The 26,902-nt window shown below is 37.7% G+C and overlaps 1 protein-coding gene across 1 annotated transcript; it reads left to right on the top strand.

Moving 5' to 3' along the window:
* Window positions 1-14,544: 14,544 nt before the first annotated feature.
* LOC132440304 (solute carrier family 7 member 12-like) lies at window positions 14,545-25,897 on the top strand. Its single transcript, XM_060035255.1, has 4 exons — window positions 14,545-15,211; window positions 19,728-19,859; window positions 22,519-22,880; window positions 25,643-25,897. The coding sequence occupies exons 1-4, from the start codon at window positions 14,545-14,547 to the stop codon at window positions 25,895-25,897; spliced, it is 1,416 nt and encodes a 471-aa protein (XP_059891238.1).
* Window positions 25,898-26,902: the final 1,005 nt, after the last annotated feature.

Consider the following 26,902-nt stretch of genomic DNA (forward strand, 5'->3'; position numbering starts at 1 on the left):
AAGGTGTCCATATGTGCATGGGTTTATCTCTGGGCTTTCTATCCTCTTCCATTGATCTATATTTCTGTTTTTGTGCCAGTACCATACTGTCTTGATTACTGTAGCTTTGTAGTATAGTCTGAAGTCAGGGAACCTGATTCCTCCAGCTCCGTTTTTCATTCTCAAGATTGCTTTGGCTATTCGGAGTCTTTTGTGTTTCCATACAAATTGTGAAATTTTTTGTTCTAGTTCTGTGAAAAATGCCAATGGTAGTTTGATAGGGATTGCATTGAATCTGTAGATTGCTTTGGGTAATAGAGTCATTTTCACAATGTTGATTCTTCCAGTCCAAGAACATGGTATATCTCTCAATCTATTTGTATCATCTTTGATTTCTTTCACCAATGTCTTATAGTTTTCTGCATACAGGTCTTTTGTCTTCTTAGGTAGGTTTATTCCTAGATATTTTATTCTTTTTGTTGCAATGGTAAATGGGAGTGTTTTCTTGATTTCTCTTTCAGATTTTTCATCATTAGTATATAGGAATGCCAGAGATTTCTGTGCATTAATTTTGTATCCTTCTACTTTACCAAATTCATTGATTAGCTCTAGTAGTTTTCTGGTAGCATCTTTAGGATTCTCTATGTATAGTATCATGTCATCTGCAAACAGTGACAGCTTTACTTTTTCTTTTCCAATTTGGATTCATTTTATTTCCTTTTCTTCTCTGATTGCTGTGGCTAAAACTTCCAAAACTATTTTGAATAATAGTGGTGAGAGTGGGCAACCTTGTCTTGTTCCTGATCGTAGTGGAAATGTTTTCAGTTTTTCACCATTGAGGATGATGTTGGCTGTGAGTTTGTCATATATGGCCTTTATTATGTTGAGGAAAGTTCCCTCTATGCCTACTTTCTGCAGGGTTTTTATCATAAACAGGTGTTGAATTTTGTCAAAAGCTTTCTCTGCATCTATTGAGATGATCATATGGTTTTTCTCCTTCAATTTTTAATATGGTTTATCACATTGATAGATTTGCTTATATTGAAGAATCCTTGCATTCCTGGAATAAACCCCACTTGATCATGGTGTATGACCTTTTCAATGTGCTGTTGGATTCTGTTTCCTAGTATTTTGTTGAGGATTTTTGCATCTATGTTCATCAGTGATATTGGTCTGTAGTTTTCTTTCTTTGTGACATCCTTGCCTGGTTTTGGTATCAAGGTGATGGTGGCCTTGTAGAAGGAATTTGCGAGTATTCCTCCCTCTACTATATTTTGGAAGAGTTTGAGAAGGATAGGTTTAGCTCTTCTCTAAATGTTTGATAGAATTCGCCTGTGAAGCCATCTGGTCCTGGGCTTTTGTTTGTTGGAAATTTTAAATCACAGTTTCAATTTCAGTGCTTGTGATTGGTCTGTTCATATTTGCTATTTCTTCCTGATTCAGTCTTGGCAGGTTGTGCATTTCCAAGAATTTGTCCATTTCTTCCAGGTTGTCCATTTTATTGGCATAGAGTTGCTTGTAGTAATCTCTCATGATCTTTTTTTTATTTCTGCAGTGTCAGTTGTTACTTCTCCTTTTTCATTTCTAATTCTATTTGTTTGAGTCTTCTCCCTTTTTTTCTTCATGAGTCTGGCTAATGGTTTATCTATTTTGTTTACTTTCTCAAAGAACCAGCTTTTAGTTTTATTGATCTTTGCTATTGTTTTCTTCATTTCTTTTTCATTTATTTCTGATCTGATTTTTATGATTTCTTTCCTTCTGCTAACTTTGGGGGTTTTTTTGTTCTTCTTTCTCTAATTGCTTGAGGTGCAAGGTTAGGTTGTTTATTCGAGATGTTTCCTGCTTCTTAAAGTGGGCTTGTATTGCTATAAACTTCCCTCTTAGAACTTCTTTTGCTGCATCCCATAGGTTTTGGGTCGTTGTGTCTCCATTGTCGTATGTTTCTAGGTATTTTTTTATTTCCTCTTTGATCTCTTCAGTGATCACCTCGTTATTAAGTAGTGTATTGTTTAGCCTCCATGTGTTTGTATTTTTCACAAATCTTTTCCTGTAATTGATATCTAGTCTCATGGCGTTGTGGTCGGAAAAGATACTTGATACAATTTCAATTTTCTTAAATTTACCAAGGCTTGATTTGTGACCCAAGATATGATCTATCCTGGAGGATGTTCCATGAGCACTTGAGAAAAATGTGTATTCTGTTGTTTTTGGATGGAGTGTCCTATAAATATCAATTAAGTCCATCTTGTTTAATGTATCATTTAAATCTTGTATTTCCTTATTTATTTTCATTTTGGATGATCTGCCCATTGGCGAAAGCGGGGTGTTAAAGTCCCCTACTATGAATGTGCTAGTGTCGATTTCCCCTTTTATGGCTGTTACTTCTTGCCTTATGTATTGAGGTGCTCCTATGTTGGGTGCATAAATATTTACAATTGTTATATCTTCTTCTTGGATCGATCCCTTGATCATTATGTAGTGTCCTTCTTTGTCTCTTCTAATAGTCTTTATTTTAAAGTCTATTTTGTCTGATATGAGAATTGCTACTCCAGCTTTCTTTTGGTTTCCATTTGCATGGAATATCTTTTTCCATTCCCTTACTTTCAGTCTGTATGTGTCTCTAGGTCTGAAGTGGGTCTCTTGCAGACCCAGCATATATATGGGTCTTGTTTTTGTATCCATTCAGCCAATCTGTGTCTTTTGGTGGGAGCATTTAGTCCATTTACATTTAAGGTAATTATCTATATGTATGTTCCTATTCCCATTTTCTAAATTGTTTTGGGTACGTTATTATAGGTCTTTTCCTTGTCTTGTGTTTCTTGTCTAGAGAAGTTCCTTTAGCATTTGTTGTAAAGCTGGTTTTGTGGTGCTGAACTCTCTCAGCTTTTGCTTGTCTGTAAAGGTTTTAATTTCTCCATCAAATCTGAATGAGATCCTTGCTGGGTAGAGTAATCTTGGTTCCAGGTTTTTCTCCTTCATCACTTTCAGTATGTCCTGCCACTCCCTTCTGGCTTGAACAGTTTCTGCTGAGAGATCAGCTGTTAACCTTATGGGGATTCCCTTGTGTGTTATTTGTTGTTTTTCCCTTGCTGCTTTTAATATGCTTTCTTTGTATTTAATTTTTGACAGTTTGATTAATATGTGTCTTGTCTTGTTTCTCCTTGGATTTATCCTGTATGGGACTCTCTGTGCTTCCTGGACTTGATTAACTATTTCCTTTCCCATATTAGGGAAGTTTTCAGCTATAATCTCTTCAAATATTTTCTCAGTCCCTTTCTTTGTCTCTTCTTCATCTGGAACCCCTATAATTCGAATGTTGGTGCATTTAATGTTGTCCCAGATGTCTCTGAGACTGTCCTCAGTTCTTTTCATTCTTTTTTCTTTATTCTGCTCTGCAGTAGTTATTTCCACTATTTTATCTTCCAGGTCACTTATCCGTTCTTCTGCCTCAGTTATTCTGCTATTGATCCCATCTAGAATATTTTTAATTTCATTTATTGTGTTGTTCATCGTCGCTTGATTCATCTTTATTTCTTCTTAGTCCTTGTTAAATGTTTCTTGCATTTTCTCCATTCTATTTACAAGATTTTGGATCATCTTTACTATCATTATTCTGAATTCTTTTTTAGGTAGGCTGCTTATTTCCTCTCCATTTGTTAGGTCTGGTGCATTTTTATCTTGCTCCTTCATCTGCTGTGTGTTTTTCTGTCTTCTCATTTTGCTTATCTTACTGTGTCTGGGGTCTCCTTTTTGCAGGCTGCAGGTTTGTAGTTCCCGTTGTTTTTGATGTCTGTCTTCAGTGGCTAAGGTTGGTTCAGTGGGTTGTGTAGGCTTCCTGGTGGAGGGGACTAGTGCCTGTGTTCTGGTGGATGAGGCTGGATCTTGTCTCTCTAGTCGGCATGTCCACGTTTGATGGTGTGTTTTGGGGTGTCTGTGGACTTATTATGATTTTAGGCAGCCTCTCTGCTAATGGGTAGGGTTGTGTTCCTGTTTTGCTAGTTGCTTGGCATAGGTTGTCCAGCACTGTAGCTTGCTGGTCGTTGAGTGAAGCTGGGTGCTGGTGTTAAGATGGAGGTCTCTGGGAGATTTTCACCATTTGATATTATGTGTAGCTGGGAGCTCTCTTGCTGACCAGTGTCCTGAAGTTGGCTCTCCCACCTCAGAGGCAGAGCCCTGACTCCTGGCTGGAGCACCGAGAGCCTTTCATCCACACGGCTCAGAATAAAAGGGAGAAAAAGTAGAGAGAATTAGTAGAAGTAGGAAGAAAGAAAGAAAGGGGGGAAGGAAGGAAGGAAGAAAGACAGAAAGAAAGAAAGAAGAAAGGAAGGGAAGAAGGCAAGAAGGAAAGAAAGGAGGGAGGGAGAAAGGAAGGAAGGAAGGAAGGAGGGAAGGTAGGAAAAAAGACAGAAAGAAAGAAAATACAGTAAAATAAAATTAAGTATAATAAAGTTATTGAATTAAAAAATAATTATTTAGGGAAAAATAAAGGAACGGATAGAACCTTAGGACAAATGGTGGAAGCAAAGCTATACAGACAAATCTTACACAGAAGCATACACATAAACCCTCACAAAAAGAGGTAAAGGGGAAAAAATCATAAATCTTCTCTCAAAGTCCACCTCCTCAATTTGGGATGATTCGTTGTCTAAAGGAGGGAAGGAAGGAAGGAAGGAAGGAAGGAAGGAAGGAAGGAAGGAAGGAAGGAAGGAAGGAAGGAAGGGAAAGAAAAAGAAAGAAAGAAAGAAAGAAAGAAAGAAAGAAAGAAAGAAAGAAAGAAAAGTATAATAAAGTTATTAAAATTAATTATTAAGAAAAAAAATTTTTTTTTAATTGATGGATAGAACCCTAGGACAAATGGTGGAAGCAAAGCTATACAGACAAAATCTCACAGAGAAGCATACACATACACACTCACAAAAAGAGGTAAAGGGGAAAAAATCGTAAATCTTGCTCTCAAAGTCCACCTCCTCAATTTGGGATGATTCGTTGTCTATTCATGTATTCCACAGATGCAGGGTACATCAACTTGATTTTGGAGCTTTAATCCGCTGCCTCTGAGGCTGCTGGGAGAGATTTCCCTTTCTCTTCTTTATTCTCACAGCTCACAGGGGCTCAGCTTTGGATTTGGCCCTGCCTCTGCGTGTAGGTCGCTGGAGGGCGTCTGTTTTTTGCTCAGACAGGACAGGGTTAAAGGAGCCGCTGATTCGGGGGCTTGGCGCACTTAGGCCGGGGGGAGGGAGGGGTACGGTTGTGGGGGCGAGCCTGCGGCGGCAGAGGCCGGCGTGACGTTGCACCAGCCTGAGGCCCGCCGTGCGTTCTCCCGGGGAAGTTGTCCCTGGATCCCGGGAACCTGGCCTTGGTGGGCTGCACAGGCTCCCCGGAAGCGGGCTGTGGATAGTGACCTGTGCTCCACAGGCCCCTTGGTGGCGGCAGCTGCAGCCTTAGCGTCTCCCGCCCGTCTCTGGGGTCCGCGCTTTTAGCCGCGGCTCGCGCCCGTCTCTGGAGTTCCCGCTGCTTAAAGCCGCACTCTTAATTCCCTCTCCTCGCACACCAGGAAACAAAGAGGGAAGAAAAAGTCTCTTGCCTCTTCGGCAGCTCCAGACCTTTTCCCGGACTCCCTCCCCGCTAGTCGTGGTGCACTAACCCCTTCAGGCTGTGTTCACGCAGCCAACCCCAGTCCTCTCCCTGCACTCCGATCAAAGCCCGAGCCTCAGCTCGCAGCCCCGCCCGCCCCGGTGGGTGAGCAGACAAGCCTCTCGGACTGGTGAGTGCTGGTCGGCACCGATCCTCTGTGCGGGAATCTCTCCGCTTTGCCCTCCGCACTCCTGTTGCTGTGCTCTCCTCCGCGACTTCGAAGCTCCTCCCTCCTCCTCCTGCAGTCTCCGCCCGCGAAGGGGCTTCCTAGTGTGTGGAAACATTTCCTCCTTCACAGCTCCCTTCCACTGGTGCAGGTGCCGTCCCTATTCTTTTGTCTCTGTTTTTTCTTTTTTTTCTTTTGCCCTACCCAGGTACGTGGGGAGTTTCTTGCCTTTTGGGAGGTCTGAGGTCTTCTGCCAGCGTTCAGTAGGTGTTCTGTAGGAGTTGTTCCACGAGTAGATGTATTTCTGGTGTATCTGTGGGGAGGAAGGTGATCTCCGCGTCTTACTCTTCCACCATCTTCCCAGCACCCCCATGCTTTGTTTTTATTTGAACTTAATTGGAAAGCATCTTTCTCTTTCAACCAGAATAATACTCCTTATGTATATGTATGTACATGGTACATATGTAAAACACAACCAGCACAAGATACCTAATGCCCAGAACTTTCACACTTTAACTCTCCTTATCTGTAACTAAAGCCTTACTTCCCCAGTAATGCATGCTGATCTCAGTCTCCCAAGACTGAAGTAGATGTCCCTCTTTGTGCACTGATGCTTCTGAGCTTATTATGTCATAATCCACACTCTCTTTTAATTATCTACCTACTTTTTTTCCCTAAAGACAGTGAGCTCCTCTACGGGAGGGATTGTTCCTTAGTCTTTTTTTTTTTATTTCATTCATTTATTTAAATTTGTATGCTCACCCCCTCAGACAGCGTGTGGATAAGAATAGACATCTTATAAAATAAATATCTGAATGCACAGACAAATGAGTGAATAAGTGAACGGACTGTAGGTGTACATCCCTATAGGGGGCATCTCCCCTGATATTCTGCTTCAGTTTGGGTTCTTGGCAACACCTCAGAAGTATTCCATTATTGATTTTATTTCTACTTTTTTGCGTGACTGAGGCTGGAATGCCATATAGAGATAGTACCAAAGAAGAATCTACACTAGTTCTTACCAAATATTTATTTTCTTTCACCCCTTGACTGACTTCTCTGAAACTTCTTTTGTCAATATGACCCTACCAGTGTCAACATAAATGTTCCCATTTGTATTTATCACGATGCTCACTGGTGACCTGACACCACTGTTCTAAACATAATTGCAAACCACTTTTAGCGATAGCATTGAAATGATTAATACAAAATGAAAATTATATCCTAGAGAAGGCAAATAGGTATCAGAGAACCTAAGTTGAGAAACAAAATGGGCAATTAAGGATAAAATTGGATCTAGCATATATACTTGGACTAGCTTACTACAGGAATAATACATGGAGAGCCTTGTGATGACCTAGTGAATGATTAATAAATCAGAGCCCAACTCTTCTTTTCAAATTTTGTCTCAGTGAGGTTTTCGATAAAATGTGTCTGGCAAAGAAATTCACAAATAGCAGGTGTCTGAAGGGCATGTAGTCTATATTTTGTTTGAAAGTTGATTCAAATACTCTAGGATACAGGGTTAAAAAGTTGATGATTTATAATGATAACTAAGGAGTCTGGTCTTTAAAACACAGTTCAAAGGAAAACACCACATATGACACTTTTTGCACACTCTAAATAGTTTACAGGCACACGGCTGGTAGACTGAAGGTGGTCTTGCAGATTCTGGACAGCCCAGGAAGGTATGTTTGGCTATGCAGAGGACAAGTGGGCTGGTGCACCAAGGGTGCCACTCTAGGAGAGAGACCTGTTGGCCTGCCACCTCACATTTCTACAGAGAGGTTGCAAAAGGGTAGAGATCATTCAACTGTGTAGAAAGACTCTGAGCTTGGCAGTTAAGGTGTCAATCCAGCAGACATGAACAAATACAAATTAGTCCCAGGACTTCTCTGGTGGCGCAGTGGTTAAGAATCCGCCTGCCAATGCAGGTGACACGGGTCCGAGCCCTGGTCTGGGAAGATCCCACATGCCATGGAGCAACTAAGCCCCTGCACCACAACTACTGAGCCCGTGTTCTAGAGCCCATGAGCCACAACTATTGAAGCCCACACACCTGGAGCCTGTGCTCTGCAAGAAGAGAAGCCACCACAACGAGAAGCCCACGTACCACAGCGAAGAGCAGCCCCCGCTCACCGCAACTAGAGAAAGCCGGCGCGCAGCAACAAAGACCCAATGCAGCCAAAAATAAAATATAAATAAATAAATTTAAAAAAAATTAGTCCCAAATACAGCTAGTTTATTGCTCCTCACCCCTATATCTCATTGCTTGTTAAAAAGAAAAAGATGTTTAGGGTTGATATGGAATTAAATGTTCAAAACAAGGATTTTCCTTTTAAATTTTCCTTTAATCTGCCTTTAAGGAGGCACTTCCCAGTTTTGTGAAATGTCCTTCTCTGATCAAAATCTTTCATCCCACCCACAAAGAGCCAGCCCATCCATTCCATGGAGTAGTATCCATAGTCATCTTCAATCAGGGCAAGTGAAAGCCCCCAGCCAAAGGGTAGGTATGAAAACAATGCCAAAACAGTAATCATGACCTGAATCTCTCACTCATAGGTAACATTTGTAGTCCCACAGCACAAAAGAGGAATTCACTTACTGTGGCCTTTCTAGAATTTCTGGATATCTATTTCTAGGGATAATAGTCACTAAGGATTCCATCCTCACTAACATTTGTTATTTCTTATCTTTTTGATGATAGCCATTCTGACAGGTGTGAGGTGATATCTCATTGTGGTTTTGATTTTAAAACAAACCATTTTTGAGTGCAGGAGCCCAGCAGTAATGAACTGCTCTGGATGCTCCACATACTACAAGCAGCCTCATAATTCCCAGGTTTCCCTTGCACAGAAGACTTGCTGTTCCAGAGCTTCAGTTCTAAAGTTCTAAAACCACCATGTAACTGGCCAACCCTACTTGTCAAGTGTCCTGTCCTGGACTCTGAGGGGAATGCTTCTCAAACCCTGTATATCACAGTTGGCCATTTTACCGGGATAATTGGTCCACATTTATGCACCTCAAAAGTGCACAAGTCAAAGCTACTAATAACACAAGCTACAGTGCAGGGTCAAAGGAGTTTACAGATACAGTGCTGTGGGTACACGAGGGCCCCCAGACTCTTAACATCCTATGAATAAATGTCCTTATACCAGACATGGTACCAGGATTCTAATCCAGAGAAGGGCCCTCGATACTCTGAATACATATACATTTATAGAAAAAAAAGTGGGAGCAGGGACAAGATAAATAAGTCCAAAGCCTCTGAGGATTCTAGTATTCCCTTCACAATCATCCATATTGAAGCTAATACAAAATATGTTCAGCAGAAATTTAAAGCCAGTCCCTTTATCTCTACTTCCAACCAACAATCAAGGCACAGACGAACAAAAGAAATGAGTACTACTGACACTTTTAGCATTCAATCACCTAAAATTATTATGCTATGTAACTATTATGCTAATTATTAACCAGAGACTCTTAAGATGAAACCAGGCATCTAAAAAAAATCTATGTAAAACTTAGTAAGGACATTATAAACATGAACACTTAGAAGGTTAATTTTTCTGAGGTACTAAATAAAGATCAAGAGAAAAAATGTTCTATATACAGGAGAGATGATGCAAAAATTATCCATCTGGCTTTAGCTGAGATGTCTATGACCATTTGACCCATATTTCTAACATGTAGGGAGAAAATAAAGTAGCCTAATGGTTTGGACAGAACGGAAATCATTTTGCAAAAATTCATTTGTACACAAATAATTTTAAAATCTGAAAGAAAATCAGGTCAAATGATGTATATTAACTTTTCATCTTGCCACTTACAGGGAAAAGGTATTTAGCTACTATGGGAATGCAGTGAAGAGCAGTGGTTTAGAACATGAAATTTAGAATCAAAAGACCTAAGTTCAAATCTTGACTCTAACATGGCATGTGGATATTTGACAAGTTTTTTTTTTTACATCTTTATTGGAGTATAATTGCTTTACAATGGTGTGTTAGTTTCTGCCTTATAACAAAGTGAATCAGTTATACATAAAGTTCTCTGAGCCTATTTACTCATCTCTAAAATGAGGATAGGGAAATCCCTGGTGGTCCAGTGGTTAGGACCCCATGCTTCCACTGCATGGGACACAGGTTCAATCCCTGGTTGGGGAACTAAGATCCCACAAGCCATAGGGTGCGGCCAAAAAAAATAAATAGGTAAAATAAGGGTAACCATAAATCAATTTGAGTACAGATTAAATGAAATAATTCCTGAAAACTTCTTAGCATAGAGAAGTATGAAATATTAATATATGTCTTAATTTCTTTTTCGAGAATCCACAGAATAAGGAAAAATGAACGGAGATTAGTACTATATTGCTTCTGTAACTTCAAGTGGACACGAACACCAGAGTTGGACAAAACTAATTTACTTGGGCATAATACAGCATGGCCCATCATTTCCCTGATCAGGTTCCAAGCCTAGTCATCTTAAGTTAAAAGAGGCTTAACAGGGAGTCACTAACTGCTGAGAATGACAGCACTCTGCCCTGCCCAGTTCCTGAGACATTAGAAATAAGAAGAGGAATGTATTCATTAGTAACTTCAATTCACCAGCTAGGAGGAACTAAACTAAATCCTCCTGTTGAGTCCAGAGATACTTCCTGGACACTTATGGGACCTCAAATTTATGCCTTCCCTTACCCACTACTACATTGCACTCATCAGATCCCATCCCCCTTGCACTGGCTTTATTGAGGTTGCTAGTGTAACAATGCTAGGTATATTACTTATTAATTATTGTATAATAAACTACCCTCAAATTTTAGTGATTTAAAATTTAGTGAGTAAAAGCAAACATTTATTATCTCATATTTTCTGTCAGCTAGAAATTTGAAAGAGCATTAGCTGGGTGAGTCTGAATCAGAGTATATCATGATTTCAATCAATATATGGGCCAGAAGACTACAACCATCTGAAGCTTGACTGAGGCTGAAAGATCCTCCTCCAAGATGGCTCACTCACATGCTTTTGATGAGAGGCTTCAGTTCCTCACCAGGTGGGTCTCCCCATAAATTCTCCTCCTGACATGGCCAATGGCCTTCCCCAGAGCAAGTAATCTGAGAGAGAGAGAGAGAGAGAGAAAGAGAGAGAGAGAAAAACAGAGGTTGAGAGAAGGAGAGGGGAGGGGGAACAGAATTTCACTGCCTTTTGTAACATAATCTTATAATTGACATACCATCTCTTCTGTATTCTATTGTCACACAGACCAACAGTAGTGGTAGCACAGTATGGGAGGGAAATACACAAGAGTGTATGGATCATCTCAGAGGTTGGCTACACCAAAGAGGACCTACCTGAGTTACAGTACAAATACAACACCCATTATTACACAACTTTGTAAGGTAAAAACTAAAAGACCCTCCTTGATCATTATTCAGTCACTTGCCCCTTCACTCACTATACTCCAGACACAATACCTATCTTTCAGCTCCTGAGTACATCAAGTTGTTTTTCACCTATGAGGCTTTGCATATCTCTTCCTTCTTCCAGAAATTCTCCTCCCTCCCAATCTCTGCATCTTAAGTTCTCAGTTTAAATACTGCTTCCCCTGAGAGGTCTTTCATGATCAAATTATGTCATCAGTGATGTTAGTACTAACAATGATAATTGTTAATATTTACTGCATGGTTACTATATGCCAGGTACCATTCCAAGAACTTTTTATGTTCTAACACATTTAATTCTCACAATAACCCAATGAATTAGGTACTTTTATTATCCACATTTTACAAATGAGCAAACAGGCCCAAAGAAGCAACTTTCTTAAGGCAAGAAAACTAGGAACTGGTGAAGGATTTGAGGAATAGTGTGACTGACGTGTCCTGAACAAGAAGAGAGGGGAATGAGAGGAGATTGGAAAGAATAGTCAGGAAACTGATCTTGTAGAGCCTATAGACCATAGACTATAGCCTATAGCCATAGACCATATTATGTTGATATTTTATTCTAAGGGCAATAGTAAACCATTGGGGAGTTGTAAGCAGTACATATAATCTGATAAAGTAATACTTAAACATTTTTAAATATAAAGAATAATAAACACTCAACCTAAGAAATTAAACACTACAAATATTGTTAAAGAACCCTAGGCTACTCTCCTTTCCCCACTTACTCTTAGAAGGAGCCCCTATTTTGGGACTTCCCTGGCAGTCCAGTGGTTAAGACTCCACACTTCCACTGCAGGAGGCACAGGTTCAATCCCTGCTGGGGGAGCTAAGATCCCACATGCTGCGTGACGTGGCCAAAGAGAATAAAAAGAAGTAGTCCCTATCTTGAATATCATTATATTTTTATCACATATGTATGTATATTATGTATATATACAGTGCAACTTGCTCTTTTGTTCAATTTTGTGCTTTTAAATATATATACATTAACACTATTATCTCCAGTTCATTCATATTGACAGCTTTGTGATATTGCATTGTGTAAGTGTAGTAAAATATATTTTTTCATTCTCCCATTTGATGGACATTTATATGGCTTTAACATTTTTACAAAGAGAAACAATACTGCTGTGATCACTCTTGTATGTTTATCTCTCTAAAGTATGTCCTAGATAACAAAAGATTTTAAAACAATAGAAAGGAAAAGAAAAAGGAAAAAACACCGAAACTGTCATTATCTACAGACTAAATGATTATCAGTATAGTAGAATTAATAAGAAAATAATTATTAAGCAATTAATCTGAGTCTAAGATCAATTATGAATTACATACCAGCATCAAATAGTATGAAAATGTTCAAAAGATAGAATTTACAAGTGAAAATAAACACAATGTACCTAATTCTAAATTTAATCAAAAAATGAAAGAACATTAAATTTACTTTTAGAGTTGTCTACCTTTTTCTATGGAGAATGGGTTGGAAAAGACAGGAGCTAAAGCAGAAAGATGAGTTCAGAGTTTTTCACCATTACCTAAAAGAAAAATGATAGTGACTAAGATCAAGTTGTTTGTAGTAGAATCGGAGACACATGGTCAAATAAAGATATGATTTGGAAATAGAAACAAAAGAACTTGGTAATGGATTGGATGTGGGGGGTGAAGGAAAGTATCAAAGATATTGAAATATAGTTTTGATCAATTGAGTGGTAATGAAATCTACTGAGGCTTGAGACAAATTAGAATGGTAACAAGAGTTCCACCTTAACATATCAGTATTGAAGTTGCCTGTTATGTACACGTAGATATAAGTAGAGGCTTCTGTCTCCAAGTGAGTGAACTAGCTTGTACCAAAACAACCCTCCTACCAAAAATAATTTAAAATGCATAAAATATTAAAATATCTATTTGAAAAAATAAGAAATATAGCAAAGCAGTAAGGGTTTAAGCAGTCAAAATCCTGAAGAAAAAAGAAAACTGGAGAAGTGAGCCCGACATTCAGCATCACTTCTCCCCTAGAAGCATTTGACAATATGTAACTGGTGAATCAGAAGATACATCAAAATAAAATACCTAGACAGAAACAGAAACATGGAGAGAGAAGTAAAAGATGGAAATACAGAAAGCAGAGTAAACATGTATAATATGGGCACAAGTCTAATATACTTCTGGGATATAATTTCACATCCATCAGATCAGCAAAACCTTTAAGTCTGATGATACTAAATGTTGACAAAGCTGTGAAATTTGGAATCATCTAATAAAACAGCAGAACCCTGTGAACTAGCAATTCCATTCCTATGAATATCCTAAACTCAAATATGGATTAAAGAAGAAATTGTAAAAAATGTTCATGCAGCATTGAATTTAATAGTGAAAAAGGGTCATCAAAAGGCAGATGGATACATTCATAAATAGAAACTGTAAAGGCACCTTCATTCTTCCAGTTGCCAGGCCCACATACCTTGGTCAATCTTATTCCTTTCAATCTCTCATAACCCCACATCTAAATCATCAGCAAATTCTATAGGGTCTACTTTAAAAATATATCAAGAGTCCAATCACTTCAAACCTCCAATGCCAGCTATCTTGTCCCTAAGCTTAAATACTTGCTAGTTCTATATACTTGGAGTGGTCCATCCCCAGCTCCTTTCCTTTTCTTTTTTTTTCTTTTTTTCTTTTTTCCCCAGCTCTTTTTCTTGTGTGCAGCTCTAATTCCAGAACTACAAGTAATACAATAAATAATCCAGACAGCCATCTACTGCATGCTTAGGAACATCCTTGGATCAGGAATCAGTAAATAGAAACCCCAGCAACCTCATCTATTTCCAATAGCAGTAAGTTCAATTCAGGCTAAAATTTTCCTCAAGAGTACCTGTGGTTGAGACATAATTCACATACCATATGACTCCCCCATTTAGAGACGGTTTTTGTATATTATAACTTTTTAAGACTTGTGGCAAAATACATATAACACTAAATTTGTCACTTTGACCATTTTTAAGCATACAATTCAGTGGCATTAGTCATATTCACAATGTTGTGCAGTCATCACCGGGCATATTTGAATTTTTAAATAATTAACATGAGAAACATTTTAACTCTGGCCTTAAAAGAGTTCACAAAATCTTAGAACAATTTACAAGTTAATCATTTTCAAAATCAAGTTAACGGCAGTAATAAAATGCTTATGTAAGGACAATGGTTAAATCAGGAAAGCACTTTGCAGAAGAATCATGGGGTGAATGTATAAGAGTTAGCAATCCACATGAAATTTTAAAATTATTTTTCAGGATTTAAAAAAAAAAAACAGGAAAAAGGCAAAAGCATGCAACTCCTGAGGGCAATAGGATTCTTCCGTGGAAACATTTTAATATTTAGTGCCACAATAGGGGCAGGAATCTTTGTGTCTCCTAAAGGGGTATTAAAATATTCCTCACTGAATGTAGCTGTCTCCCTGAGTATTTGGGCTGCTTGTGCTGTGCTGACTTTGATCTCCGCTCTCAGTCACGCAGAGCTGGGGACAACATTCCCTAGAAGTGGAGCACAGTATTATTTCCTCAAAAGATCTCTTGGATCCTCTGTTGCTTTCCTCAGTCTTTGGATCAAACTTTTTACTCATCCCTTAAGACTAGCTACTGAAACCTTGTTACTATCTACCTATACAATTCAGCCTTTCTATGCTGGGTGCCCAGCTCCAGAGCTGCCAAAGAAGTGTCTAGCTTTGGCTATTCTGTGGTCTTTGGGACTTCTAAATACTCGAGGGGTGCAAAGAGTGGCTTTGTTTCAAACTATCAGTACTGTGACAAAGATGACTGTCCTCTGCTTCATTTCCATCACTGGGATTGTGCTGTTAGGGATTGGGAAAAAAGAGAACGTGGCCAGGTTTGAGAACGCTTTCGACGCTGAACTTCCTAACGTCTCACAGATTGCAGAAGCCTTCCTACAAGGATTGTTTGCATATTCTGGCACGTCAATCCTGAACAGCATAGCAGGTAAATCTTTTTCTGAAATAGTTTTGTCGCAGGCATAAAGTTTTGTCTACAAGTCTGTGGAGAAAGATATATCTGATTTGTTTATTTGTGGGGAATTGAATTAAATCTGTTCTGCATACTCTACATGTATGTAGTTTAATCATCATTAAGACTTGGTAGATACTTATCTATATAATATACACAGAATTTAGTGTTTTTCAGGTCACTCCCCTATCACACACTTGGGAATTTGATAAAGTTTTCAAGAGAAAATTAAGACCACTCTCAGATTTTACCGTACTTTATTCTAACAATTTTTCAAGACATTTTGAGTTAAATATCAATTATATAAGAAATATATTAACATAATCCATTTGTAAAAAATTAAAACTATCACAGATTTTATATATCCCCTACCACATTGGTAAAATTTCACATCCTAATTTTGATTCCACAATATGTCTTAGAGAAATTTCCATATTAGTTCTTAGTCATCTAACACATTCTTTTAACTGCTGCATAATATTCCTTAGAATGGCTTTACCGCACTTTCACATTAGAGGTATTTAAAATGTTTCCCATTTTTTACAATTTCAAGGACTGGTGTAATATCCATGCTTCCCTGCTTATATACACTGTTGTTTCTGCAGGGCAATGCTGCCCCCTCTGATGTCATGGTACCAAATGAATTTGGTAATAGTTGTATAGCTCTCTTCAGTAAACAAAATAAATAGAAAACAATTCACTATATTTCTTTTACATTTTAAACTTATAAGAATATTAAAATTTAAGGAATATATTAAATATTGAAGTTATATAAGACTTCCAAACAAAATTTTTGCAAAAATTTTAATAAGAAACTGGAGTTTGTTCCCCTAAATATAATGTTGCTATAGATTTTATGTTTGAAATGTCCTTAATACTTTATCAAAACTTTTAGTGATGATTTCTTCAAATTCTAAATTCTTGAATTATTGAATTTTTTTTTATGTTCCTCAGTCAATGTAGATTGACTCACTCATGTAGATTACTAAAAATTTAAGTTGATATGATTTTTAAGTACTTTAGCATTTTCCTTTTTTAATTGACAAATGTAGATTACTCATGTAGATTACTAAAAATTTAAGTTGATATGATTTTTTTTAATTGACAAATGTAACATTGAAATTTCTTGCAATAAAATTAACAAATTTTTAAATATCAAGGTTTTTCAAATAAGACTTTAATTTACCTAGCACAAATTAATTATGCCAACAGTCACCTTGCTGCTAGTTTGGCCATTAAAAGGCACATAAGTCATAAGTGAAAATATTGGATATATATGGAGGCAGGGTTTCACAGGTCACTGCTTTTGGAACTGCATCCTCCAAGGGTCACCTAGTCAGTGGGCAGTGGCGGGTTCTGCAAAAATAAATACCCAGATGTTGGTGCACCCCTTGGCTAAAGTAAAGCATCGCACTAGAGCAAGCCCAAGTGTTCTTGATAGTGACGATTACCTAAAGACACAGCGCAGTGCAGCTTTAGACCCAATTCTGTCTGAAGCACTCATCTCATTCTCCCCCTACTCCTTGGTTTGATTTGTTATCAAACAAGTTAAACCTTGAATTAAGGACAAGAATCCCATAACGGGAACTGACAGAGAAGTGTAACTTCAGATCAATATGGTCGTGTTTGAAACGTCTAGTGAAATTTTCTGGATCTGCAGACTATTAGAGCAGAAGGTCGAATGCGATGAGTACAGTAACACGGCCAGAACTTGTGGCTAATTGAATGGGGCTGGCTATCAGAACCAGCACTTCATTAACTTACCAAATTTAGAGATCTGGCTTCTTCCATCTCAAAATGGATGATCCTCGCTAGAAAGAACTCTCTCCCTCAAGTTTGGTTCTCCGAGTTCCTGAGCTGTCATATTCCTAACTAATTGTAAACAGAATAGATAGCTTCTGTCTAGATTCTTACCACCAGCCACATGTGGCTAGTGAGCATCTAAAATGTAGTTAGTCAAAGTGAGGTGCTCCATAGGTGTAAAATACACACCAGAAATCAAAATCTTGAATGAGCAAAACAATGTCCAATAGCTCATTAATACTTTTTTATAAATGTTACATACTGCAATGATAACATTTTGGATATCTGGGGATACATATATATATTAATAATTCCATTTCATTTGTTTTTTTTATGTAGCTACTAGAAAATTTAAAATTACATAAATGGCTCACAGTATATTTTTATTAGACAGTACTGTTAGAATAGGAAAAATGTTCCCAACTAGAGTCATTAGGCTTTTGTACCTTTTATCAGTTCATAAATGACTGTGGGCTGCTTCTGAGGGGAGAATGTAAACTTCTAGATTTTTCTAAGCAAGGCAGCTTCCTCCCCTCCCTGCCAAATCACCCAAGGACTAAGGGCAATTCTCAGGAGAAGTGTTCAGCTATGGGGAACTAGCAGCCATTATTCATAGAAGCTGGAGGAGAGGAGAACCTGCCGGTCAAGTTGTAAAGTCATTTACCCACACAGGGGATCAGGGTCACTGTCTCAGGTGATTGAAGCTGTTGGGTGGACCATCCCAGCTTACACAGTTACTTACACTTCCCAGATTCAAGATAAGACATGTGATCTGAGCACTTGATGCTTCAAGTCACATATGCACAGGCTGGTTCTGTCACACCGTTGCTATAGTAATAGCGGACCCCAAGACCTCACAATTCAGCTGACATTGATTTTATATCAATATCACCTGATTTCTTTCCATCGGAATTTGGATGGACAGACGGTCTCGCTTCTACATGGCTTACGACAAATTTCCTTCACTGCTTGAGTAGATTCAAACAATCTCTTGACTGCCTGATGGACTCTAAATTGTTTTCCTCTTATTATTTTATTCATAACCCATAAGACTCTGAATTCTATTCACACCTTTCTTACTTATGATGACCCAGTAGTCATTTTAATACAGTAAATTTGCCTAGGTAGGAAAAGTTTGCTTGGGAGAGTAAGGATGAGAAAGGTACTTCCTCAGAGGTCAATTTGCTTGAGGAAAAGAGATGAGAGAACCGTTACTTCTGAAAAAAGGAAGAAATTACATATCTCAGATGGGATGAAGAGACATGCTACATACCAAACAGTCTTTTTTTAAAACAACTGTACATTTTTTATTTGTACAAATCTGTGGGCTGGCAATCTTTGTTGCTAACTGCAAAACCTGTTTCCCAAAGTCCATTAAGGGTCACAGCCAGGTTAGAACTCCAGACCATTTAGGTCCAGGCCTATGCTCTTAACCACTCCCCTGAACTTCGTTTTTAAGATAAACAGTATGATGTTTAGGAATTTTGAGATAATATGTCAATTTTAGGATAATAATTTTTGAGATAATATGTCAATCCACTGTTGATGCAGTGTCTCCTCCCCTGAGGTAAGGTCCTTACAATTGACAGAAACTGACTAAAAGGCCCCTACAATTGACAGAAACTGACCCAAACATTGTTATGTGCCTTGAGCTCATCCCTGCTTTTGGTTTAAAAACTTTATTATGTATTGGAGCTCAAAGATTTTCCCAACTGAGGACGTCTATCCAAGAGGGTGGGAGTAAGTGTCAAAAAGAACTCTGCACCTTCTGTCCAAGAAATCCATCACCTCAAGGTCCAAGAGATCTAGCTACATGAAGGCTGGAGGGTGCAGTGGTTACTGTCTGGTGTCAGACCAAACTTGGTTAAAATCCTGCCCTCACCACGTATTTGCTGTGTCACCTTGGGCAAGTCTCTTAACCTCTCTGAGTCCCTGCAGTTTCCTCTGTATTTGAAATGTAGACAAAGCACAGTATGTCCTTGATGCTATCATGGGTATTCAATACTGCACTTTGGAAGCCTCTGTGACAAAACAAGACATAGATGTGCTCACAAAAGGCTGCCATGGCATGGGGAAGGGGTGCATCTGTTTTCTTTCTGCACCAACTGATCCCTTTGCATAGAAGACTGCCCACTGAGTTCTTCACATAGTTCCCTCCCTCACTTCCTTTAGGTCTTCCCTCAAATGTCATTTCTCGGCTAACTTATTTAATGCAAATTTCCTCCCGCCCCCCACTCTGCTTTCATCCCTGTTTCATTTCTTTCTCTTTTTTTATTGAGGTATAGTTGATTTACAACATTATATAGGTTTCATGTGTACAACACAGTGATTCACAGGTTTTAAAGGTCATAGTCTATTTATAGTTGTCGTAAAATATTGGCTATATACTATGCACTGTACAATATACCCTTGTAGCTTATCATTTTATACATAGTAGCTTGTATTAAATAGTCTTTTCCATCACTGTAAATCCATAATCATGAAGTAGTTGGAAAAATTGAATTTTTAGTATAAGATGGTGAGAAATCCAAGCTTTCAGGCAAAACTTGCAAAGGAGTAGAATCAGTCAAGCAGATGAGGAAACAACAGACACATGAATAATACTTTCTCATCCTTTTCATTACAAAGAAGTCTTCAAAAGTCTCATAATAATATGACCTTTTCTGATGAGTTTATTTGTGTTTTTTAGGAGAGATAAAAAATCCTGGTGAAAATATTCCCAAATCTCTGATTACTGTCCTTCCCATGGTGGCTGTGATTTACTTACTGGCTAATGTATCCTACCTGGCAGTTTTGACTCCCAGGGAAATCATCTCTGCAGGTATGAATGTGTCTAGACAAAGAGGAAATAGTCACTACTACCTCCTCTGAATAAACAGGGACTCCTATATACTGCTATTTTTTCGATACACCCATAAGAGTGTAAATGTGATGTGGTCCTGCTTTGGTTTTCACAAGAAAGGAAAAATAATCACCTAAACAATCTATTAAAAAAATGAGCACATGCTAAAGACTAAGGTCGAAGGGTAGAAGAATGTGAAGAAGCAAGAATTGAAAAGAGAATGAGGAAGAGGAAGAAGAGGAGGAAGAGAGACATGGAGGAGAAAGAGGAAAGAGAAGAGGAGAAACAGGAGCAAGCAAGGCAAGAAGGCAAAGAAGAAACACTTTGTTAGAAGGTGTTCCACCCTTTAAGGTGCACCCAGGTACCTGCCCTCAAAATAGTTGTTTGGAACAAGCAGTACCACCTTCATTATCTTCATTTTTCAGATGAGGAAACTGTAGCGAGGAAAGTTAAATAATGAACAGCATTGATAAGATTCAAAAATAGGTCTCAGTCATGCTCTTCTAATGATAAAAGATTACTTCTTGTTCAGGTTATTGCTAGTAATGGATTGTAAATGTGGACATCAACTTGCGAGATCTGACCTTCAAAAATATATTCTTCTCAATTCCATCAAGCATGGTGCTCAAAGTTACACAGCTAGTAATTGAAAAAGACAGACTCAAATCCAGGTTGTTTGACTCCAAGACCTGTGTTCTCAACCACCATACTAAAATGCCTCAACACAAGCAAACCAAATCAAAGCATAACCACCACTAATAGGGCCTATTAGCAAAGCAAGCAATAGTATGAATATTTATTAATATATATTAGATGAATTTTATTAATACATATAATCATATAACATATACATGACTAAATGGAGATACAACAAAAAGTTAATAGTAAATGGCACCATCTGAATGATAATATTGCAAGATATCTTTTATTTCCTTTTTTATACCGTTCATATTTTCCACAATTAGCATGTTGTACTTACGATCAGAAAAAAAAAATTTTAATACCAAATAATTATATTTCCACAGAATCAAGTGATGAATTTTTATGACACCACTGGGTCTTTTTTAAAAAATGTTAAATTATGTTCACTTTACTTTAAAAAGGCAGAGTAGAATTTGAAATATATCAGAAAAATTCTACAAAATTTTAATTTTTAAAAAATAATTACTCCTGAAAGAAGAGAAGTTTGGTTATCTAGAAAATTCATTTATTGAGAACAACTAGCTCTTCAAATATTCTGGATAGAGGTCAAATAATACATCAACAGAAACATAGACTCCAAAACTATTGTATATACAAATAGACACAGGGGTCTATGAACACGTATAGGGTGTGTGGTTTTGGAGGGGCTGACTGTGTCACTCCAGTAACTAGAATTCCCCTGTAATGGATGTGTTTTCAAGGCCAGAGGTCACAAAGAGGATCAGACTAGTGAGCCACACCACTGAACTGGAGTTCTGCTCTATCATCTGCATTCAAAGCCTTTACAAAACTAAGAAGCTTTGAAGTTCATTTTTTAAAAAAACGATATTTTACATGGTCCCAAAAGTCAAAAGATGCATTTATGCATCTTCTCTGAGACTAGTATAAAAACGTTATGTTGATTCTAAAAGAAAAAGAGGAATATAAATTTCTAAAAGTAAAAAGAAACACGTTGCTTCCCACAGTTTGGTCTCACAGGAATACAGTAACACACTAAAGGAGATTTTTTTAACTATGAAAATGAGGGGGGAGAACTATAATTTGCCTTTCACCCTACATCCAAACCAGGCAGCAAGTTCTGTAAAGACCCACGTCACTAACATCTCTCTTTGGGTGTTCCCTCCTCTTCTTTCCCCCACTCAGTGCCCAGGCCCTTATTTTTCTTACTTCATTTACAGCAATAACCTCCTAATGTATACGCTCACCTCTAACTTCCTCCTTCCAATCCAGCCTCCACTCAGTCTCTAGAGATCACTCTATAAAACACAAATCTAATCCTGTCATCTCCCTGCTTAAATATTCCACCATCTTGTTTTCGTGCATCTCCTCCCAGTCTCACTCTCACAGCTGCTGCAACCACCACACCATCACTCCATCATCACATTCCTTCAGACCAACTATCAGCTCCTAACCTGACCATGGCAGGTTCTCCAAGATCTGACTCAAGCCTAACTTTCTATCCTCATCTCCTGCCTTCCCTTGCACACACACACACCCTCACCACACGTCAGACTTTCTAAACAATTTACTGTGTTTCCAGAATAAATACTATCTCTCTGCCTCCCTCGCAATGCCATCTCACCAGCCCCCGCCTGATTTAGATGCCTTTCTCATGCTTAATGTCCCACTTATAAGATTTATTCTAAGTTTAATACACTTTGAGTCCTGAAAAGTGCTTCCTAAATCCCATGCACAAGCTAGTCTTAGAAAGTTTGAAATGTAGTGGCAAATCACCCCTTCCAATGCATTCTACTGACCAACACAGACCACAAGGCCAGACCATATTCAAGAATAAGTAAAGAGACTCCCTTTCTTGGAAGGAGCTGCAAAATCATATTACAAAGGGTATGGTTGCAGAGAAAGTGAAGAATTATTGGCATAGTTTCAATCAAGCAAAGGGACTAACTTTTCTGAAATTTTTCTAAAATTTTCATAGATGCTGTTGCTGTCACCTGGACGGACAAAATAATCCCTTCCATGCAATGGGTCATTTCTTTGGGAATTTCAACTTCAATATTTAGCAGCATGTGTTGTACAGTGCTTTCGGCATCAAGGATGATCTACACAGCAAGCCAAGAAGGACAACTGCCTTTGATCTTCTCGATGCTCAATAACCACTCGTGTCCAACCATGGCTGTCAGCCAGATAATCATCTTAACTTCAGTTGTTATTATAACCTCAGATTTGATCAATTTAATAAAATATTCAGGATTAGCAATATGGTTTTTAAGAGGGTTACATATGATAGGTTTACTTAAACTAAGGTATCAGGAACCCAATCTACCTAGACCTTACAAGGTAAATCAAAATTAAAATGTTAATATTAAATTTCTATTCTCTGTCTAGGAATATAATTTCTTATTCTATATGGGATGCTTCTAACCAGTCATGAGTCAAATTTATGAAACATCTGAACCAGACCTCCATTTCCCAGCTTACTGATGTGTAATCGACTGTGTGGGCTGCTTTTGGTCTGATTTTTCTAGAGTAAAATGTCAAAACTGATTCTCCTCAAGGAAGACAGATGTTATCCTTTTTGTCATCTTTCAGGAGCTAGGTAATAACACTTCTGAGGGGAGGACTTTTTGCCCAGCTCAAAAGCATCTCAGTCCATGAACAAATGAGGGTGATGTGGCATACTCTTCTTGTGTATGGCCTTGATAGGGTCTTTATTTTATACAATAAGATGTTAATCTAAGCCTCAGTTTAGGTGATGACAAAAATTTTGAACCTGAACTTAACTAGCAAGATAGAATCACTATCCTCTAGGTAATGTCAGCAGGGCTACTGTAGGTTCCTAGAGTGTCTTTGTGCAAAATATAATAAAGCACCCCTCCCTCTAGGCAGCCCCAGCCCCGTGCCCAGGCACAGAGCCTGGTGAGCTAGATATCAGCCCCCTTTTGCCCCCTCAGACGGGTATGCCTGTATGAGTGTGAACTGCCTAAGCAACCATATGCAAAAGAAATAAAATCAGACTCTCATTTGAAAAAACCATTCTGACAATAGTGTAGAAAGTGAATTAGAAGGAGGGGTGAGCAGTTTCAGGTCAAACAGCTGGTATAGATTTTCTTAGCTTTACCCCCTTTTAACTCAGGAGAATCCTAGATCTCAGAGATTAAGTAAATTACCCTAGATAAAAGGATCAGGGCTGGGATTTAAACCACACATTCTGATTTCAGAGACCAAATTTTTGTTATATTTACTGGAAAGATAGTGATGAATTTTTTATTCTATAAAGGATCCACTGAGGAAATTTTCTCTGATCTTAGCATCAGGAATACTTGGACCTCTTCTAAACAACTGATTTGCTTATGCCTTTTGGTGGCCTGCTTTCAGAATCTATGTGGGGCTTTGTGGCATGCATTTTGTGAGCCAAATTTATTGTTTATCCATGTTTCTTTATTTCCCTCATTTCTTTTTTTAATTTTCATTTATTTTGTCTTGGTATAAAATAAGCCATACCTTGCTATAATATAAATCTTAAAAGTTTCCAAACAGTCTTTGTTTTATTCTTTAATCATGTTATAAATATAATCCGGTGGCCCATATAATTAAGATACTTCCTGGTTGTAGAGATTGTATGGAAAATAAAATGATAGTCCCATATTTCATGCCAGCAACCATAAAACCACTTGAGTGTGCTTGTTAAAAATCTGAATTCCCAGTCTCACCCCTGGAGGTTCTAATTTAGTAGGTCTTAGATGGGTCTTAGGAATCGGTATATTTATCAATTATCTTGGGGATTCTTATGCAGAGAGGTCGATTGACCATATTTTAAGAAACACTAGCTTAGACAGTTTTGACTTTCTTCCACCCCCCAAAAATGGATCCCTCTTGGCCATGTCCCAAGTTGAAAAAAGAAAACAATAATATATTGAATTTCAGTCATCCATTTATTCAACAAATGTGCAGTGACTATCTGCTATGTTTCAGGCACTCTGCTAGGCAGTTCAGAGAAATAAAGATGAATCTTTCCATCAAGAATCTTCTTAGCCTCATAGAAGAGTAAGAAATGTATACAAATCACTGTTATAAAGTTAATTAAGAAATGCCATTTGTTGAGCACATTTTACTGAAGTACACTGTATGCAGTTCTGACAAAGATTTTAGGAGACAAGCATTAGATAAAAAACTCATTTTGCAAATGAGTCTAAGTGGACCCTTTTTTTTCAACACTCAGACTTTATATTTAACTGTAATAACACACAACACACACATATTTCAGGAATATTTGATTAAAAACCTCTGAACATAACTATCCATTAGTACCTGCCAACCCACCGTGTCCTTCCTTCAGTTGTGGTAGGGGTGCGGGGCCCTGAGGGTCTCACTGAGCCGTGTTTGGGGTCCCTGTGGAACAGGCACTTGGGGAACCACCTTCTGGTTGTTCTCTGCAAATAGGTCTGAAGATCAGATTAATTAGGTAGACCAAAGTTATACTGCTAGTCAGTGTCACAAGCTCCCTGGAGAAGAAACTTCTTTATCTGTCCTAAATACCTCTGTATCCTTAGCATAGCACATGCCACTAAGCAATTCAGTGAATATTTCTTGAAAGAATGAGCAATTAAAATAACAGAGATTGCATTTCTAACCAGACTTTTCTGATTCCAGTATTTCTGTTGTTTCTATTACTTGATGGTGCTGCCCTGAGAAAGACTGGCACATGCTCCCTTAAAGAAGCATTATAAACAAATATTTCAGTTATGATGTTACTGGATTTTCAAATTCCCAAAACTAAGAATGTTTCAATGATTAATACTAGAATGACATAGTTAATTTTTGATGATGTTTAAATGTATTTTTTCTATGCTTGAAAATGAAGCACTAATTTTAGTAAATAAATGACAATATCTGATGAATTGAGTAGGCATTCATGAAAACTATAGAATGAATAAAATACAGTTCCACTTTTTTACAATCATTCAGTCTGCCATTGATTTACTTTCTGTAATGTAATAGTTTGGAAACATCTGTTCCATAAGACAGAGAATGTTCTTATGTTGTTTATAGAAACCTGAGGACAACGTCATCACTAATCTTAATCTTTTTTTTACTTTCAGGTGCCTTTGCCATTTATATTTGGATGCATAGCTATATCTTTGTTTCTGATTTTGACGCCATTGATTCAGGCTCCTAAAATAGAGCATGTCTATGGGCTTATCTTTATGTTCAGTGGACTCCTGTGTTACTGGATTCATGTTCACCTTAATCAACATTCTGTCTGTTTTGTCAAAATCACTTGTTATTTACAATTACTGTTTAATGTTTCACCACCTGAAGACCATGATGAAGGTACTTCAACAGGAAAAAAATGACCTTAAAGAAATCTTTGTAAATAAGAAACTTTAAAATGTAAAATGTTTAATGAATGGATACATTCTTAAAGGTAACCTTTGCTTTAAAATATATACACACAAACACAAAGCCTCTACCTCCTGCCCAACCTCCAGCTACACATATCAAATCCACCTCCCTAGCTACATATTCAAGCTCTTTACAATTCAAATTATTCTCCTGGTAACTGAAGCCTTATTTCCATAGTGCCCAACATGTTTCTCACCACTTTCTTCTTGGTCAAAAATTTTAAATGCGTGCACACACACACATACACACACACACACAAACACAAAGTTTAAAAGGCATAATATGCCTTAGTCACTTAATTACTGCCTACTTCCATGTGTAAAAATTATTATAATGTTGTAAACAAGAAACTAATATAATGTATGTCAATTATATATCAATAAAATAAACAAACAAATAAATAAAAAAACAAAAAGTCATTGCCAGGAAGATAAATTCATAGGTGCCTAGTGTATAGCAGATACTTAATATTTGTTGAATGAATGAATATAGTTGCATCAGCAAAAATAAATAAAATATTGTAAATCTGTACTTGATATTAATAAATACTATGCATTACTTTCTACTCACTGGTCTAAACTCTTCACAGTGATACCAATTAACATGAAATATTTTACTTTCAAGTCTCTGTGTTTAGCCTTTATAAAGTGTGATACGCTAAATCATGGCCCTCAAAAATACGTCTAGGTCAATTAAGTTCATATCTAGTAAGAGAAGTTTATCAAAATGTTTCCCAAATTTTGTGGAACCCTAAAATCAATGCATTAACTGGCATTAAAAAGGGAATAAAAAAACATAAAGACACTAAAGTTTCTAAAATCCAGTAATAATAATAATGATTTTATTTTGTTCCTGTAAAAATAAAAATAAACAAGGCATTATTTAAAAAAAAAGAAGGGAGAGAATGTCATGAAAACTTGTTTAAAGACTTTGAAATCGAGGTGGGGAACTTATTG

This window comes from Delphinus delphis, chromosome 17 (assembly GCF_949987515.2).
Source record: "Delphinus delphis chromosome 17, mDelDel1.2, whole genome shotgun sequence".
In the NCBI taxonomy this organism is placed as follows: domain Eukaryota; kingdom Metazoa; phylum Chordata; class Mammalia; order Artiodactyla; family Delphinidae; genus Delphinus; species Delphinus delphis.

What these genes read in the sequence shown, in the direction of transcription:
- LOC132440304 (XM_060035255.1), top strand. Translation starts at nt 14,545, where the DNA reads ATGCAACTCCTGAGGGCAATAGGATTCTTCCGTGGAAACATTTTAATA. An exon ending in AATCCTGAACAGCATAGCAG is followed by an intron (nt 15,212 to 19,727) that starts GTAAATCTTTTT and finishes TGTGTTTTTTAG; the next exon opens with GAGAGATAAAAAATCCTGGT. An exon ending in CAGGGAAATCATCTCTGCAG is followed by an intron (nt 19,860 to 22,518) that starts GTATGAATGTGT and finishes AAATTTTCATAG; the next exon opens with ATGCTGTTGCTGTCACCTGG.